We start from the raw sequence: 19457 nt of genomic DNA on the forward strand, positions 1-19457 counted from the left end.
TTTTCGTCGGCACTACCGGAAGTATAGGGTGGGCATTTGGTCCCAAACCGATATTGGTCCCATATAATATCCCATAATATAATAATGTTGACGTTAGAGAATACGTGCAGTGCGAGGTTGAGTACAGCTGAAATTTACCAAAAGGAGAAAATACGGATTTTGCATTTCAGAGTGTCGCAAAATTGATAAGGAGCAGAAAAAGGGTGCAACGAAAACCAATTGCATCTGCCATCGATCTTCTAGGATATTTCCAAGGTAAGAAAACCTGAAAAATAAAAGTGAAAGCGTACCAGTCTAATTGCAATCACACATGCAATAGCTGCTTGTCGCCATTTATTACGTTGTTGCTATCGCCTGACCTTCGTCTTTTACCTTCCATGCCTTGCAGTCGTCTAGTTACAGCGCAGTCACTTGGAAACCCAAATTAATCTACATTAAAAACGCTTTATTGTTTTATCGGTCACAAAAATATCCTTACATACATACATGCATACTACATGTTATTTCCCACCAAACAATTTGTGTTGCCGGCAATAAGAAAACGTGTCGCCCTCGGAAACAAATTTATTGCCGGTAATATTGCCATCGAATCGATTTCCTATTACCGGTCGCTCTAAAACGTCCGCCGAAGGCAACTCGCCTGGGCTAGTCGTTTTCTTATTACCTGAATGAGTCCTTTTCTTATCGCTTCAGGCGATATTTGGAATAATTTTATTCTTTTTAAGACTTCATTTATTTTTTTGTATACCAAATCGCAACTTACAATGGGAATTAATTCATTTTCTCGCTGTGAGGCTTCCTATTTCTGCTTTGGCCAATCTATTTAGATGCTTTGGCCAATACTATTGACGCCATATTCATAAGTTTCGGAATTTTTGAGAACTTTTTTATTCAAAATTGTCATGAACGAAGTGATGTTGCCGATTTGTCACCACAGCAATAAATCGGTGAGTCGCCAATTTGTTGCCATTGACGATTGTTGCCTATTTCTCATGTTTTGCATGGTGGGTTAGTATGTATCATGATTCAATAATACAAGGTTAGATAATTATTGACAGCTACGGTTGACACTCCCTTACAAAAGGTTGNTTACATCACTTTAAACACCCTGTCTAACATTTTGGCAGGATAGTTATACATTTTGACAGGTACTTTCCAGGTAGCTGCCAGGCGGTTTCCAGGCAGAAGAAGCCGTTCACATAGCCCATGATTCAATAATACAAGGTTAGATAATTATTGACAGCTGCGGTTTGACACTCCCTTACAAAAGGTTGCATTTACGAAGGACGGAGAAAAGGGGAGGAATGAAATCTCTTGGTGCGAAAATGATAGTAGAAACGTACGCAAAGTAGGCCATTAGTAGTGAAATTCCTTTTGTAAATTCTAATGCATTTGCAGGAAATCTGGCATTTTAAACGAAATTTTGAACGTAATATTGATGTATCTATGTAAATTACGTAATTAGCTGTATAAAAAATGCAAAATGACTCAAAATTAAAATAAGACTACTATGAGATTGATGTAAATATCCCATTTAAAAACAGTTTATGTTTTCATCAGTTAAATATGCTTCATATGCATATACAAATAAACATATTGCACAAACGCTCATACTTCTAGATCACTNCCCAAATTAATCTACATTAAAAACGCTTTATTGTTTTATCGGTCACAAAAATATCCTTACATACATACATGCATACTACATGTTATTTAGTATGTATGTGTTATTTTTTAAAACAGCTAGACAGCTGGGTTTGTTATACAGAATTGCAATTGTAGTCATTCGCAACTGGATACGCGGGGATCTGTTGTGTATGGTCTTGTAGTTCTTCCGATTAATTTAAAAAGTAAATCCAAGCAGCTACGAAGTGAAAAGTTGAAAGTTGGGAATTTGTCAATTGCATTGTGATTAAATATGAGCACTTGACCACTTATGTACATAAATATAACCATTATTATGAAATATTTTCCTTATAGTCACGATCGGTCTATTGAATTAAAGAAAAAATACTGGGATTGGCTATTAGTTACTAGGTAAAGGATTTTTAGTATGGAGAAATACCACTGAGCTCGTTAATTGTAACGTAAACTTTCCCTATTTTATTAAACATACTATTAAAAAAAAGTCATGAAGGTGCTGGAGAGTTTGATGGTAAACCCATTACTCATTGCTTTTTGGTCATTTCGTATACTACATACTTCTTAACCCGGCGAGAATGAGGCGAGAATTGTTACATAGAGTATGAGGCCGGGTATGATATACCCGCATATACAATTCTAACTAGAATTGATGTTCACATTGCGCCGAATACATAAAGACTAAGCAATTGCCTTTTTTAATACTTCATTCGCTTCACTTAGATTTATGTGAAGAAATAAAATAAAAGGTCTAAAATTTTAAGAAAAAGCATTTGTTTAAGTTTTATGCATACGGCCCATTATTTATTTACTTAAATTTCTTTGAATAAATCGAGTAAAGGGTCTGAAATATTAAGAAAATGAAAGTGCTGGTTTTTATTCTAAGGCCCATTTCATGTTTAATAATACAGGAATCTTTCGTTTTCGGGGTCTAACGAATAAATAAACTTGTCTGTCTTTTTGTAGGTATGGGGCTATTCGGAAATGTAGCAAACCAAAGCATCAGTCTCTTTTATTTCTAAACTAATAAATAACTAATAATTGATGGAATTGTGTTATATCCGCGAAAAAGTTCTTCAAATTCTCCAATGATCTGGCGTGAGACCTATCAAACACACCCAACACCCCTTTTTCTAATAGTCCNCATCAGTATCTTTTATTTCTAAACTAATAAATAACTAATAATTGATGGAATTGTGTTATATCCGCGAAAAAGTTCTTCAAATTCTCCAATGATCTGGCGTGAGACCCTATCAAACACACACAACACCCCTTTTTCTAATAGTCTCACTTTTTTCCATGAGTATGCGATTAGTAAGATGGCGGGTATGTCATACCCCTCAAACTCGCCGGGTTAAGTATGAAAAGAGGAAATGCTGTTAAAGCAATGAAAGTTGGTGAGTGAACGAGTCAGAAAAAGAAACAAAAACAAAATATTGAATATCGAAGGGGTGGGGGAATACGTAACTGTTGCTATTTTGTTTTGATCACACTTCGCGAGGGAAATAAAGAAATTGCAAATATGTACAAAAAATTCCTGTGGAAATTATCACTTCCGAGCGAATTTCAATCGAAATCGCTTTGAATTCAAATTGGCATTGGTTTAAATTCACTCGGAAGTGAATTGCAGAACCTGCGCGTATGTATATACATACATACATACATACATATATTTATACGCTGTGANTACAAAAAATTCCTGTGGAAATTATCACTTCCGAGCGAATTTCAATCGAACTGGCTTTGAATTCAAATTGGCATGGGTTTAAATTCACTCGGAAGTGAATTGCAGAACCTGAGCGTATGTAGAGACGTAAGTTATTTTTTCTAAAGCATAATAAAAAGTAAATCATTTGCATATTTGTATGCACGAGCGCACTTGTCCATAAATTTATTTATTTACTTTAAAGTAGCTGATAAATGGCTGTTAGACGTGTGAGGTGCAAGTCCTTTCAAAAGTCTGTCATACTCAAGAAATTTCGAAAGAGATTGCAGCAGCAGTTACACCTTGAATGTAAAGTGGCTTTCGAAAGCAGTTTTTATTTCTTAAAACCAAACTTTCCGACACTACTTTTTGCCTGTTTACACGGTGAATGCAGACCTCTGTTACCAGACATTTTTATGCTCATAACAAATTTACTGACCTGAAAAATTTGTTAAAAATGTTCAAATGCGAACAAAAGAACCACATAGTGTTTAATGCTTTAATATTTATATTGTTCATATCGGGATTATTCAATAATTACAAGTATTTCTGTATTCATATGGAAAATAAGCTTATGTCGAAAGGCTGGCTTTGGTATAAATCGGCATTCGCAGCATACGATTGCGAATGACTCATTAGCGCTGAGCCGTTGAACAACTTTTGGCAACTAAACGTGCAATAAATAGTTTCGATACTAGCAAGTCAATATTCTTATTAGGTAAGTCTCATCCAAAAACTCCTTATCGTTTAAAAAATAAAGGAAATGCCGCATTATACTAATCACAGATTTAAAACCAAAAAAGCCTAAAATTCTATATGGCGGAATGTTGCCATATGAAATTTAGGGGCATAACTGTGGATCCATGATCTACGCGCCAAATAGAAGGAAACTGCATCGAAAAATCGCTGTTTAATTTTTTTTTTTTTTAGAAAAACTAATTTTACTGGGCTAATTTTGCAAGCTTTTATTTAACTTTCTCTGTATGTAAGTATGTTTGTTGCAATCAATTTTTGACTAACTTCCCGATGCCCTAGGGACTTGAAACTTAACAGTTGACTCAGAAATCGATAACGATGCAATATGAAAGATGAGATATTTGAAACATGCCTATATTATAGTCCAATTTGGTTCATATTTAGAATGTATATTAACTATTTTAAAAGGAATAACTCCACTAAAAATTTTGCTGATAGGTGGCGCACGATTCGATATATGGATTTGGTTAACCAGTATTTATGCTCCGATTTCGTTCATATGTATAAAGTTTGCTTTAAAAAGATTGTTTTTACTATTAACTTATTTAATGGAATTTTACGAAAATTCCGTAATACAGTTGCCATAAAAACGGGAATAATTCAGATCATTCACAACACATATTTGATTCCAACATATCACTGCAAAGGTAAACACTCAACCCTTTGATTTATTGGTAAATTAATCCATTCCCATGCCATATATTAGAATTATATTAAAGCTTAAAATAGGATTTTATAAAAATAAGTGCATTCTAAATTAGTAGGGAAACTTGACGAACACATTTCAGGGATTTCGGAATGAGAATATTATGGGAGAATATTGTTGAAAAAAATACGTGAAATACAAAAGAGTAGTTAAAAGTACCCACATTAATCACTATTTGCAATCACGCTAAAATCGCGCAATATTGTTATGTATTTTTATATTTTTTCCTTAGACTTAGTCAGACGTATGGCTTGGAGGCGTCGATATGTTCATATGCTGATACATAAAAAAATTGTGTTCATGTATTTCAAGATCATATCCATATACATGTATATACATATGTAGATATGTTCATAAGCACATATAAAAATTTATTATTAACCAATGCTAATGCCAAGAAGTTATATTAAATATGTATAATTAAGCTTTCAGGCAATCAGCTCGCTCTTAAAGACCTCTACAAACAAAATGGACTTTTCGAATGCTCTTTGTCGCAATGAGCCGCATCAGCGTACTATTATTCACCTTGACATGGACTGTTTTTATGCACAGGTTGAAGAGTTACGAGATCCAACTTTGCGCACGCGCCCACTTGGTATACAACAAAAAAGTTGCTTAGTCACATGTAATTATGTGGCTCGTGAGTTCGGCATAAAAAAATTAATGTCAATTGAGGAGGCACAGCGACTCTGTCCTACCCTAATTTTAGTCAATGGTGAAGATTTGACTCCTTATCGACAAATGTCTCAGCGCATATTTGATGCACTATTGGCTTATACACCATTAGTGGAAAAGCTGGGTTTTGACGAAAACTACTTAGACGTATCGGCACAAGTGCGTGGTCGCATTGAAAAGAACTTATATCAACATATGGACGGTTCAATAGCCTCACCAACTGCATTCCCAAAAGTCGAAGGTCAAGTGTATCCTGAAAACGGCGACTTTATGTCTAGTTGTGCCTGTGGTTGTGCACAGCGTTTAGCGGTGGGTTCGCAAATTGCCAAGGAAATACGAATGAACTTGCATGATCAACTCAATATCACCTGTTGTGCTGGGATATCATATAACAAATTATTGGCCAAATTAGTTGGATCCCAACATAAGCCTAATCAGCAGACTGTCTTGTGTTCCAACTATGCAGAACAGTTCATGCGCGATTTAAATGGCTTACACAGAGTTACTGGGATTGGGCAAAAGACCGAGTCATTGTTGCTAGAGAGTGGAATTGCTAATATTACGGAGTTGCAAAATTGCAGTATGGATTCCTTGAGAAAGAAGTGCGGCTTTGAAACGGCCTCGAAATTGAAAGATTTGGCTTTTGGAAGAGATATGAGTTCTGTGCGTCCATCTGGAAAACCAAAAACTATTGGACTGGAAGATTCATGCCGTCCAATATCAGTACGTACCGAGGTTGAGGAACGTTTCCGTTTGTTGTTAATGCGTCTAGTTGAGCAAGTGAGTAATCAAAGTATATTAATATTGATCCGGGACCGTAACGGATATTAAGATGTAATAAAAATATTGATTCAGTCGTTATTCAAATTTTTTTAAACCATTATTTTTTTAGATAGCTTTTATTGTTTACATACATTATCAGTTCGTCGAAATATTTTTTTAATTTTTTTATGTATGTTACCGCATAACTTTGGACCAGGTCAACCGATTTCGATAATTCTTTTATATATATATTTTTGTTTTATATGAGAATTGAAGTCGTTTTTTTTCTAAAAATGATTTGTTTATGTCGTTATGAACGTTAAAATACACTCAAAGCTGATATTGTAACAGAAGAATAATTCAAAACAGCACTTTCAACTAATAGCTAGCATTTTAAACGTTCCTTCATTTTATTACTTTTATTTTTCGATAAAAAATAATCAATATTTTGGACCAAGGCGAATTCACACAATATATATGTATTTTGTTTCTGCTTTTAGCGGACCATTGTCAAATTTCAGCTATTCTCCCCAGAATGAAAAAGGGCGACAGAAAATACAAACAATCTCGCCAGAGGTGTTAATGAATGCAGTCATCATGACTTTAAATCATTGCAGTCCCATTCATTGACTGCAAAGTTGAAGTCATAAGTCTTCTGTAATTTTTGCAGTCTGAGGTGAATAGTAAAATTCTAAAGCAATCTTTCCGTGCACTTCTTCATAGAATTATAATACTTATTTGTTTAGAAAATAAATGGGTAGAGATCCTTCATTGAATCCTTTCGTAATGAGGATTTGTACAGATGCTGTACGACGAGTTTATGCTGTCGGAACAAAATTTAAAATCGCTGAATCTTAAAAATAATGGAAAAAGCTGCCTTAATTTTAATAATAAATATTTATTATCTATTTGTCGACTTTAAAGCCGCTTTCGACAGCACTGAAAGGAGTTGCTTATACGCCGCTACGTCTGACTGATATGGCTGTGTAAAATACCACCGGCTCCGTCAGAATTGGGAAAGACCTCTCCGAGCCGTTCGCCACTAAACGGATTTTCAGACAGGGCGACTCCCTTTCATGTGACTTCTTTAATCTGATGTTGGAGAAGATAATAAGAGCTGCAGAACTGAACCGCTCTGAGACAATTTACTACAAGAGCGTGCAATCGCGGCTCCGCTGGAAAGACCAGGTGGAGAAGTACTTGGCTTCACTTGGCGTCAGTAGGCACAGAAGAGAAACGAATTCTAGACGAAAGCCTTTCTACTGCGCCCGAAGACGGCAAGGGTGTGGTATATTTAAGGTACGCCTTTTTTAATATTCGGGTACCGGTTGAGCATAGTAATCTCTGTAGATTTGATCCTCCATGAAAATGTTCTCGGTACTTTCGTTCTCATTGAAAACGTTCCCGAAACTTTCGTTATCATTCTGTTCTTCTTGACATTACCTTTTGTTCTCATGCAGAATTAAAACAAAGACGGAACGCGTTCACGATCCCTGAAAAAACATTCAAAGTACAGCAAAAGAATGCACTCAAATGACTANGGTACTTTCGTTCTCATTGAAAACGTTCCCGAAACTTTCGTTATCATTCTGTTCTTGACATTACATTTTGTTCTCATGCAGAATTAAAACAAAGACGGAACGCGTTCACGATCCCTGAAAAAACATTCAAAGTACAGCAAAAGAATGCACTCAAATGACTAACAAGAAATTACTAAAAAATGATTTATGAATAATAAATCAAAAAAAAAGAATAAAGACTAATTTTTTTAGTCTTAGTCAGGACTAACAAAAAATTATTGCAATCACGTGGGGACTTCAATCAATTTAGTTAAAAATTACTGCATTCTTTAACAACTCTGGTATGGTGAGAGTCTCTCACGTTTTCAATCACTCACTAGCAAAATGCAAAAATTTTACAATCAAACGCTACTCACAGCTGATGAATCATATATAAATTCGCTTTGTTTTGGACTTTTATTTTTTGATTTTGTTATAACCGTAATTTTAAGATATATTTTGTTAAACCATAATTCAAAGCGGTCATAAGAATTCAAGTATGATCGAAAGGATTTAATCACAAGAAAACCGGTTGAAAAATCAAATTATGTAGGTCAGTCCAAATACATACGTACATACATCATCCAATAACAAAATGTTAGATAATTATTGACAGCCGTGACTTGAGATTCCCTTACAAAAGATTGTTGAATTATGTAAATTATGTGCTATTGAGCGGTATAAAAACTGCGAAGGGTCTCAAAATTAAAATAAAATATCAATATGCGACATTTTAACAAGTTTTCGTGTTGAGTTTTGGCAATTTTATTCGACTATTTATTTTTTATTTTTTGTATGTAGAAAATTTGTAATACAGTCAGAAAAAATTAACAAAAATCAACGAAATTTTTTAGCACCTTAAAACTTACACTATACTATACTAGAATTTAATGGGATATAAGACTGTCTACTCAAAAAAAATCTGCAATATCTAACTAAAAATTTTGATGCAATTGCAGAGTTTTTATAATTTTTGCACAAAGTATGAAATATGAATTTTTATGGGTTTTGTTACTTTAACGAGCTAAAATAATAAATATTAAAAAAACCCAACAAAAATTTTCAAAATTTGTTAAAATGTCGCGTGCCTATCTTTTTTCCCATCATTGTACTTCAAACATGTAAATGTGTTTTATATACATGCGTATATCAAATACGCCAGGTTATCAAGCCTTAAGCCCTTTTTATTGAATCATGGTTCCAATACTTATCATTTTAATGAAACAATTTANAAAGAAAAATTTTCAAAATTTGTTAAAATGTCGCGTGCCTATCTTTTTTCCCATCATTGTACTTCAAACATGTGAATGTGTTTTATATACATGCGTATATCAAATACGCCAGGTTATCAAGCCTTAAGCCGTTTTTATTGAATCATGGTTCCAATACTTATCATTTTAATGAAACAATTTAAGTGACTTTACAAGGTTTGGCTTTTGGATTACTTTCGAATGAAAGAGCATCTTTAACTACACCTATTGCTATCGTTAAAATATTGTTTAAGAACCCAATGATTTTTTGCTTTAACGGTTAAATGGCCGAACTCGCGACATAAGTTGTTTTATCTTACTAAAAGACTGTCATTACTCGAAAAACGAGATTTTTCATGAGATGCGTTAAAGTTTTCAAATTGCTCCCAAAATGCCGAAAAAAGTACTCCATATTGCTCTTTACTCGTAAACCATACAAGACGAAACACGAAATTTTTACACAATATGAATCATCGTAAAACGAACACCTCCGCATCGTCTGCATTTCGTTTATTTTTTTTCAGTTATAACAGTCTATTAGTAAATGAGCGACATGTACATACATGCATATGTACGTATATATATACATGTATATTATTTTTAAAGTGTTTCAATAAATGAACAACTACTTTATTTGCACTTAGGTTGCAGAGGACGGCCGTATTCCTGTCGCTATCAAAATCATTCTACGCAAATTTGATCCCCAAAAAAAGACCAGTCATCGTGAGACTAAGCAAGTGAATATTTTGCCCTCCCTCTTTAAGTCACTGACATACACTGAATCTGGTGGTCCCAAAGTCATACTGGCTGATGGCTCTCAAGAAAAGCTGTTAAAAATCATACTACGCCTTTTCGAACGCGTCGTAGACCTGACCAAACCGTTTAATATTACTCTGATTGGGTTAGCATTTTCAAAATTTCAACAACGTAAGCTCGGTTCTTCATCCATTGCGAACTTTCTCATCAAAAAAACCGATTTAGAAGTTCAATCTATTACATCGTTAACAAACACAGATGTAACCACATCATCGGGAAGTCCAACACCTTCGATTTCATCAACAAATAGCGACGACGCTTTCCGTTCATCGCCTACTACATTTCAGTCCAGTGATCAGTTTTACCGTCGACGTGCAACTGCCGCTTCACCCATTCCCATGTTGATTGACAACGGTTCTGAATCTGCGGCAACAAATTCAGACTTTTCGGATTTTTCCGAGACCGAGATAGAGCCTTCACCCAAAAAAAGTCGGATTGGTCGCCTATTAATGGCAAAACGACGCTGCCTCGGAAGCTCAGCCGTTTGCAGCTCCAATGATGCCGCCGACGTTGCGTCACCGAGTAAATTACGGGTTTGTGATCTACGTTTAAATTCACGTGACAGTGAGAAAGATTTCGTTACCAGTCCAACAAGCGTTTCGACAAGTGCTACCACTTCTTCAGCTGCGTCATCAACATCGCCAGCTTCAATGACGTCATTCACTCCTCTGCAGCGTTTTTGTACAATACAGCCTCCATCGACTTTACTTATGAAAATTAATCGCGGAACGGTAACCAATCGTCCTTATGTAACACAACGCCAAATCTCATCCACGCCTTCGTCCACAACTTCTTCACCATTACCATCGCCAATGGATGAAACTTGCAGTGTCGCAAGTACACTGGCAACTGTCGACATTCCAGCAGCAAAACAAGTAGGAGATATTTTACTATCCGCCGACACACAGATAGATGCTTTCACAGGTGAAACAACTAACTCTGATGTGGTCTCCACCACAACAAGTACAACTACCATTACCGGAAATCTATCGAACATTCCCTGTCCGGCCGGTGTGGATACGGCAGTTTTCAATGAGTTACCATTGGATGTCCAAAACGAATTAATTGAATCTTGGCGCAGTTCACTGGCTGCAGCTGCAGTTGCCGTAGCCAATGGTAATATTAGACCAACCAGTAGTGAAGTTTCGCCTGGTGCAGCATCTTCCACTCAGACAACTACCACGGTTGCCACTAGAGCTGGCGGTGCATCGCCAAATACGAACAGTACACAAAAAAATACCCTTTACAGGTATTTCCTGCGAAACAAGTGATATCTGTAAGGCTCATTTTAAAGTATTTAATTTTCTTTGAGATGGGCAAATGCATGTTGACATATGTATGTGCAAGGGCAAGAAATAAATATCCAAAAGCAACCATTAATTTGCCGCATGGTTCTCAATTTATACCATAACTTTTTAATCCTGTTTTTGTCATTCGTTGGATAGCTGACTAAGCATTTGTTATATAGTGAAAATTAAAGACGAAAATTGCGTTTTTAATAAAAAAAAAGATATACAAAAATTACCTGAAGTGTTTTTACTTATAGCCGTTTTCCCAGTGTTCAGTTAACTTAGATCTAGCGAGAGCCAGCTCCCTAGCTACCTCGGGAGTTTTGCTTTGTTCAAGACACCTTACATATGGCCTCGCAACTGAGCCGCTGAGACCGAACCTCCTGGAGTCGGTCAGCGAACCGGATTTCCCTGCGTGTGGAAGAGTTGGCGGATTCGCCCTTCTATCCGAGTGGCGTTCCCTCTCCTTCTTCAAAGAGCCGCGCGAGGTCGTCGATCCGGACTGACGGGGGACCAGGTTTGCCCGCGCGAGGACTCTATGATACCTCCTTCTCACACTATCTCTACGCGGTCTCATGACCACTATCTTCTTTCAAAGCCCTCTCGTTGTTGTTGTAGTGGCTACAACAACCTCGCCCAGATCGGTTGATATCTCAGTCGTTGTCGTCAAGTTCCACTGACGGCAGTCCTAAGAAGCGTGCAGCCTCCACAGGGTCGGTCCACAAGGACAAAGTCGTTAGGGTTGTCGGGTTTTCCGGGCATGCGAAGAGATGTTTCGAGTCGGGGGCCTGTCCGGACACTCATTTGGCACATCCGCGTTTAGTCTGCTCAGGTACGAGTTTAACCTGCTGCAGTAGCCAGAGCGAAGTTGAGCTATTGTGGTTCCCTCTCGTGGAAGATGCCGCTGCTCGTAGAAGGTTGATCGTCCTCTCGCGCGTGCTTTATAAAGAGTGCCGCTTCTTTCCCAGTTTTTGTTGTTACTTTTGTTGCTGCTTGTACCTTGTTTTTGTTTTAGTTTTTGTTGTTATGTTCTTTAGTTGTCTTCATCTTGCTCGTACCACCGCATGTCTGACCAGCCAGGCGTAGCGGTCTAAGTAGTTACTGGGGATCTCAATCGTCCGCCGCGACAGCTCCCTTGCCGGTGCGGCCCGGTGTCGAGAAGGCGCCGTTCAGTTCCAGCCGGTTTTCCTCCTGGCTGCAAACCGTCCAATGGGCACGGTGTCGGGTTGAGGATTTTTTAATACGATAGAGAAAGAGACTATTTGCTAGTCAGAGCTTCTGATCAGGTCAGCAATAGTTCCGGATCATTGGTGAAGGTATTAAAGGCAAGTTAATTGATTAAACAAAACATTAAACAAAATTTAATCATTTTTAAATACTTGAAAAGTCCATTTCAAAGCCACAATTCGCTAACTGTTTTCTGTATCTAGTTTCATTCCGCAAGTCAAATGTACATATATATTTTACTCAATTTCACACCCCGAGTATGAGAAATACACAAATATAGTTTTCAGTTACAGTGGATCCCAATTTTATTTAACTGAAGCTTGCCTTTTTTATACCAGTCTAATAAAAGGCTAACTACTTAAGTGTAAGCAAATTGGTTTTATACTAACATACATACATATGTATACATTGTATTTTTGAAAATTCAGTTCAATCATTTAATCTATACTTGGAACAAAAAGTGTGGTTGCACAAAACCTAATTGAAAACTTGATACAAGTAAGCGTTTAGAGATTTAAGTTATTGATAACTAATTCTAAAGGTTATGCTACGTATGTAGATGGATTGGTGTATTGCTGGTATTTTTCAAATGTATAATATTTATGCGCGTTAAACATTTATAAATCTAATTTATACCTACAAATTATCAATTAAATTATTGCAAAAGTATCGCCAGAAAGTCTGTTAGCATTAACAGACGAAGACTATGACAACAAAAATTTAAGTTTCTACATATTAGCTTTCAATTCAAAACAATTAGTTTAATATCCAAGTTTGTGTGTAAATTTTGGCCCCATTATGGCGACTGCTGTCTAGTAGCTTGCCTACCAGTATCGTACTTTGTATTACGTATAGCGATTATTCTCGTATACAGAAAAGCGCAGAGAATATCCGAGTTTACTTTTTTACAGTAATTAGCCACTTTGCTCCAANAGCCAATGGTTGTAGATTGCCGTTCGACAATTTTGTTGCTGTCATCGTCGTGTTCATCATGCCCACTCCCACTATCATCCCCGCTGGCGATATCGTCGTATGAACCGACGATTCCCGACAGCTATCCGAGTAATTTCTGTTGTGCAATAATGCGCCGGAGGAGATCAGGTCGCCGGTGTGGTGCGTGTTTCTTGACGCGATTGAATTTAGACTTGCCTCGCTTCCGTTTAACATTTCTCTAAAAAAAAAAAAAAAAAAAAAANTCTAAAAAAAAAAAAAAAAAAACGTTATATAGTTGTTACATCGTTATTAAAAGTTGATATGTTTGTACTTACACTTTTCGGCTGCTGGGTTGCGGAGAGTGTAAGAAAGAGCTTGGCTGCCGACGACTTCCAATGCTGGGCTGCGTGTGGTCCTGTGGTTAAACATTGTCTTATACATCCGTTCAAACGTTCGCCGCTTGGTGTGCCGATAATACACGCAAACTGAATATCGTGAAAATAAATGGAATGTTAGAAGTTCTATGCAAACTATGCGGCAAACAAATTCAAGTCAAACTACGAAAAACACTTCAAAATACGACACGATATTCAATCTTTCGTGTATTGTCAGTTTAAGCGAAAATTAAATAACTATAAACTAGTTCTAAGAGCTGTGTATATTGGGGTGGCTCAAAAAAAGGTTTCTAATTTTGCACCGGAATTATAAAATGTACCTACTATATTTAAGACTTTTGTCAAAATAATTCGGAAAATTATTAAGATCTACCCGGATGTGGACCGATTGGAAAATAACACCAAACATGTCATTATTTCGATTCCGCTGATTTCTTTTTTTTGTTAATTTGTATGCATACATTTTAAGCTTATGTAACTTCTTCTATCTGCAATAATTTTTTGGAAATCATTTTTTTAAAAACCGATTTTATTAAAAAAAAAAAAAAAAAAATTNGTCTACGTAACCGGAACGACCCAGATTTATATCTGGCCAAGGACTGTCACTCCAGCAACACTCCCCAAAAAGTCTTTGGGGAATTTGTATGCTGCTACAACAACAACAACGTAAACCTTGATATTTTTCCGAAACATTTTGGTGGACGTCTTAAAACATTGTAAATTTTATAATTACGAGGGAAACCCCACACCGATTTTTTGGCATGGAGTGTGATGCACCTATGTACACTTACATATAATTATATATTTGTATTTGTACCTGCAGTCGAGTGGACACATAGAGTATAGCCAACATGAACAAAGTAATAAACTGCTCAATTGAAACACATATGTAAATTCATAGGTAAATTTAAAAACAGATTTTCTTTGGTTATAATATATGTATTAATTTTTAATACTTCTTATTTAAAATATAGTTCGGCCTCCCACTGAAAACACATACTAAGCAACAGTTACAAAACTTAAGCAAAGTTCACAAAAATTAATCACATTCCAAAAAATCTCATCAAAATGACCAACTTTTTATCTGCAATTTGTAGAAAATTTTCGAGGAAGCTATTCTATAGCCCAATCATTTTAGTAAAATAAGTGCAAGTTTGCAGTCGCTAAAAATTACCGATCATCTTTCTCCGAGGGTGTTAAGCATTTTATTCCATATAACGCAATGACAAAATTAATTTTTATGTGAAAAAATCTCGGCAAAAAAAAATTATAAAAAATCAACGGTAATGTTTAGCGACTTTTAACTCGGTGATATTTTGTAGAAACTTCTAAATTACATTGCATTGTACTAAAATTAAATAGGCTACAATTCCGCATACCAAAAAATTTGGCGAGGAGATCTTAAGGAAAAGTTAGCAAATTCCATGAAAGCTTTTTATTCAGATGATTTTTGTTAGATAATATACTTTTATAAAAAATTAAACAAAGGAAAAATAGTCAAACTTTGGCAAAATGTGCTCTTATTTTTGGCATAAGTGTAGGTATGTATGAAAACTTTCACCTCCTTGCTCTTTGCCAAACAGTCTATGTGTCCACACAATCCAAAATATATAATTAATTATTACAGGCATACTTACAGTCTTTCCATGGCCGTATGGCCCAGTTGAGCGATTCAATGCCATGGCTGCATGTTGTTCAAAGTGGCGGCATTCATCGATTTTAGTCAGTCCGTTATATCTATAGCGACATAACTCAGCCAATCGTATTCGCAGCTCTTTTTCGCGTTCAAGTGACATTAATAGACGTTCGTATTCGTTAGCAGTATAAAATTGTGCGAAAACACGAAAGCGATCTCGAAATTCTTTTTGTTCGCGTGTCATGCCCGGATGCTGGGCATAATTGCGGTTGCGAAAAAAATTCGCTACCAACTGATAATCACGCACTAAGCGCTTACGACGCACGCGCTCACGCAGACGTCTTGTATACATGTCAACATGTGCCAATTTCAATAAATAATCAGCTTCAATGTCTTCGCTACTGAGTGCCATTGTTGATATTAACTGTTCCGCCGTTGGATCATATTCTCTTTCAAAGCCATCCCGGTTTGGCATGTACCCCAATTGCGCGGCCTCCTCGTTGGTAATATCTAATGGAGGCAAACGCTGCAAAGCTGTGGAGCCCAAAGGCCCATTGTCTTCAGACGTATGGTCCACCAACAGAGGTCGTTGTGATTGAGCGGGTGTCCAAGTGTGTAGGCCAATCGTGCCATTCACAAAACGCTTAACATATTCTTCTTTGGCATCTTCAGCTGACTTGGTCTCTATATGTTTACTAATGTCTTCCCAGTTTCCGAATCCATACTGTTCTATGGCATCCAGCAGCCTTATCTCCTCTCGAGCCGTCCAAGCTCCCTTTCCGCGAAATACGGATAAAATTGCTGTACCCGTGTCCATAAATTGGTATGCATGATTGTTTTGATGTGCACCGATCTCCGCACCAGAAGCGAAACACTGTAAAAAAAAAAATAAACTCACTGGCTGACAACAAAAACAAATGTCAAAAGTTTCCCAGATGTTGCCTGATAGTGAGTAAACAAATCTTATTCCAATGAATGGAGACGATTCCCATTTCCAATGGATGAAAAACGTCANTAAACTCGCTGGCTGACAACAAAAACAAATGTCAAAAGTTTCCCAGATGTTGCCTGATAGTGAGTAAACAAATCTATATTCCAATGAATGGAGACGATTCCCATTTCCAATGGATGAAAAACGTCATCTCAAATCGCTGAACCGATGGCATCATCGGCTTTTCCAACGAACTCCCCCGAACATTCTGTAGAAATGAACATATTCCAAGGAATTTTACTCACTTGCAAACATAAATCAAAGTTTTCACATTCTGCGCAATGAACACGAATCCCAGAAATGTCGTCTTGGCAATTCGTGCAATTATATTTTGTAAAAAGATCTCCGATATTAGTCATTCTCCCCCAGCACAAAATATAGCTTGTGCTTAACTGCTTGCAGAAAAATTTTCTTTAGAAATGGCGACGATTCAACTATGTTGCCAGAGTGTTTAGTTTTAAGTACAGTGGCTACTGGGCACCATGAACCAAAATTACAGTTCACGCATAGGGATGCAAACGATGCATCGATATTTTTGAAACATCGATAACATCAGTTCGAAATTCGATATTTGCCATCGATGTTTACAATTGCCTAAAATCGCTAAATTGACGATACATCGATGCCAGTTTCAATGATGTTTTAACATCGACTTTAGTGTGACTCGGACTTGAATTCAACTTACCCATAATGCTCCCACAATTTTTGACTGGCCATGAATTTTTATTACTTATTCTTTTGGTGAACACTCAGAAATTCCGAGTTTACTCTATATTTCGATATTAAAAATGCTTCCTTAATCATTAAAAAAGAGCTGGGTTCCCGTTGAAATTTCAACGAAGTTGGGCCTTGGAACTTTAGTCCCAGCGAACTTACTACGGTATGCATTTTTTCTATTTATAGGAAGAGTAGAAGAATGGTAAATAAATACATGGAAATACATCCATAAATATGTAAGTATTTTTCTAATTGAATTACAGAGAGTAGTAATTGAAAAGTTTTAAATTTTCCTTTTATGTGACTACAACATCGGAAACCATCGATATATCGATATTTTTCTGGCGTTATATTTTAGCATCGATGTTCATTTTTCCGATGCATCGAAACATCGATATATCGATGTAACCCTCAAAAATTTGCATCCCTATTTACACAAGAACGCGACGTTGCATGAACCAAAAATACAAGATCACGTAAGAACGCGACGTTGTAATTGTAACTGGTTTTGAGAAAAAAGTTTGCGAAAGCGGGTTCGTCAGCTGAGCGTTTGTTTACATCACAAGCACCACTATTTTACACTTTTATTCAAGTAAAGAAGAGTTAATTCAGCGTTCATGGCCATGAACGAAAGACACAAGATCATGCCTTAAGGAAAGAAAGAAAAAAGTTATTTTCTAGCTGTTGAAATCTCGACGCCATCTTTGTTGTAAGAAGTAAACAACGAAGAGAACAAAAAAAAACGCGTAATTGTTGAACGCATGAATAATCATTTTTATTATGCAAATTCTCCTATAAATCATGTCGTTGTGTTAAATTATTCTTTACCTTATGTGTGCACACGTTGTCACAAGCGAAAATTAAGAAAATTGCAGTAAAAAGCCACCACCAAATTGTAAACAACGAACAAATGTAAACAAACGGCTTATGTCAAAATCGCCCTACTTTTTTCATAAGTGCGATTATAACGGGCCACTCTTCTGCTGTCCTGATCTTGTCTTTTTGGTTCATGGTTCATGGCGACGTTGTATTTGTGACCAGTGATGCCAATACATTTTTGAAAAAATCCCTACCGTTTCTCAAGAAAATCTTTACTTTTCCCTACGCAAATATAAGATTACCTACATATATTTTTCATACATCCAAATGAAAAAAAACTATCTTTTGCAAATTCATGTATTTCATTTTAAATATTAGCAGTAACTTACAATCTTCGCTATATCAATATATTCGCGTAAATTGGCATCACTGTTTGTAACTGGTCACATCACAAATAGAGCTGGGTACTATCGATAGTATCTCTCATTTAGCTCTAATTGCAGATTTATCCCTACAAAATTCGTCACCTAAATGCAACTCGATTTTTACATTAAGAATCTATATGCTAAATAAGAAAAAGTGGCAACATTGCTTTTTCGCGTATACAGTGGATAGCTGCGTTTCAGTGATCGCCGACATCGATGTGATGCTGATAGAAATCTGGATCAATTTGTGATCAACTCTGTTTGTTATGTTTCCTAATTAAGTGAGGAAATTTTAGTTGACAGCACCGACAAATGAATATATACACAAGCAAATGTCCGGTTATGATTAAAACAATTCAAGTTTTTGTATTGAATTCTTGGTTTGAAATTTGTTTTTTTTCCTTTTCAGTAGGGTTTTTTGCACATTATCTTCTGCGTGAGAATTGATCATAATAGATACGGATCTGAAAAAGCAACTGGAACACGGCTGTTTGTCAAAAGCATACGATCTCTATGAACCAAAAATACAAGGATCAGGCCAGCAAACCAGTAGCCTGTTATAAACGCATTTAGGAAGAAAATTGGGCGATTTTGACATTAGCCGTTTGTTTACATTTGTTCGTTTGGGGGTGGATTTTTACTGGAATTTTTTTCATATTCGCTTGTGACGACGTGTGACCACATAAGGTAAAGAATAGTTTAACACAACTTGATTTATAGAAGAATGATTATTCATGCGTTCAACAATTACGCGGTTTTCTTCGTTCTCTTCGTTGTTGACTTCTTACAACAAAGATGACGTCGAGAATTCGACTGCTGGAAAATTACTTTATTCTTTCTTTCATTGGCGCGTGATCTTGTGTATATCGTTCATGTACGATTTCGAACTCTCTTAAATGTACATTTGCTATATGCGATAGCATGAACGCTCTTCGAAAAAATATGATCGACAGTGCTAAATGTTGCATTTTAAATGCAGCAAAAACGCCGCATTACCCAGGTATGATTGGGAATGAAGGAATGTTCGATATTTAAGAAAGTATCGATATCATGAATCGATTAAATTATTTGCATGTAAAATCGATATGGCAATATATCGGGCTAAACAATATCGATATCGGAAAAATCGATGACGAAAATCCTACTCTCAATTGA

The 19457-nt window shown here is 36.3% G+C and overlaps 2 protein-coding genes across 4 annotated transcripts; one reads left to right on the forward strand and one right to left on the reverse strand.

Moving 5' to 3' along the window:
* The first annotated feature begins 20 nt into the window (after window positions 1-20).
* Window positions 21-11281, forward strand: PolI (DNA polymerase iota). Of its 3 annotated transcripts, XM_017630614.1 has the most exons (4): window positions 21-255; window positions 320-424; window positions 5234-6263; window positions 9699-11281. In XM_017630614.1, the coding sequence occupies exons 2-4, from the start codon at window positions 378-380 to the stop codon at window positions 11139-11141; spliced, it is 2520 nt and encodes an 839-aa protein (XP_017486103.1). In that variant the 5' UTR covers window positions 21-255; window positions 320-377; the 3' UTR covers window positions 11142-11281. The 3 variants fall into 3 exon arrangements, with proteins under 3 accessions (XP_017486103.1, XP_017486105.1, XP_017486104.1); XM_017630616.1 differs by lacking the exon at window positions 320-424 and having other exon boundaries at window positions 5241-6263; XM_017630615.1 differs by lacking the exon at window positions 320-424 and having other exon boundaries at window positions 22-255.
* A 2068-nt stretch (window positions 11282-13349) lies between these two features.
* Window positions 13350-16819, reverse strand: Ada2b (Transcriptional adapter 2B). Its single transcript, XM_017630617.1, has 4 exons — window positions 16587-16819; window positions 15352-16224; window positions 13655-13804; window positions 13350-13557 (listed from the first exon to the last, which is right to left on the reverse strand). The coding sequence occupies exons 1-4, from the start codon at window positions 16698-16700 to the stop codon at window positions 13441-13443; spliced, it is 1254 nt and encodes a 417-aa protein (XP_017486106.1). The 5' UTR covers window positions 16701-16819; the 3' UTR covers window positions 13350-13440.
* Between the last annotated feature and the right edge of the window lie 2638 nt (window positions 16820-19457).

This window comes from Rhagoletis zephyria, unplaced genomic scaffold (assembly GCF_001687245.7).
Source record: "Rhagoletis zephyria isolate East Lansing unplaced genomic scaffold, Rhagoletis_zephyria_1.1 Rzeph_scaffold_07953, whole genome shotgun sequence".
NCBI lineage: Eukaryota > Metazoa > Arthropoda > Insecta > Diptera > Tephritidae > Rhagoletis > Rhagoletis zephyria.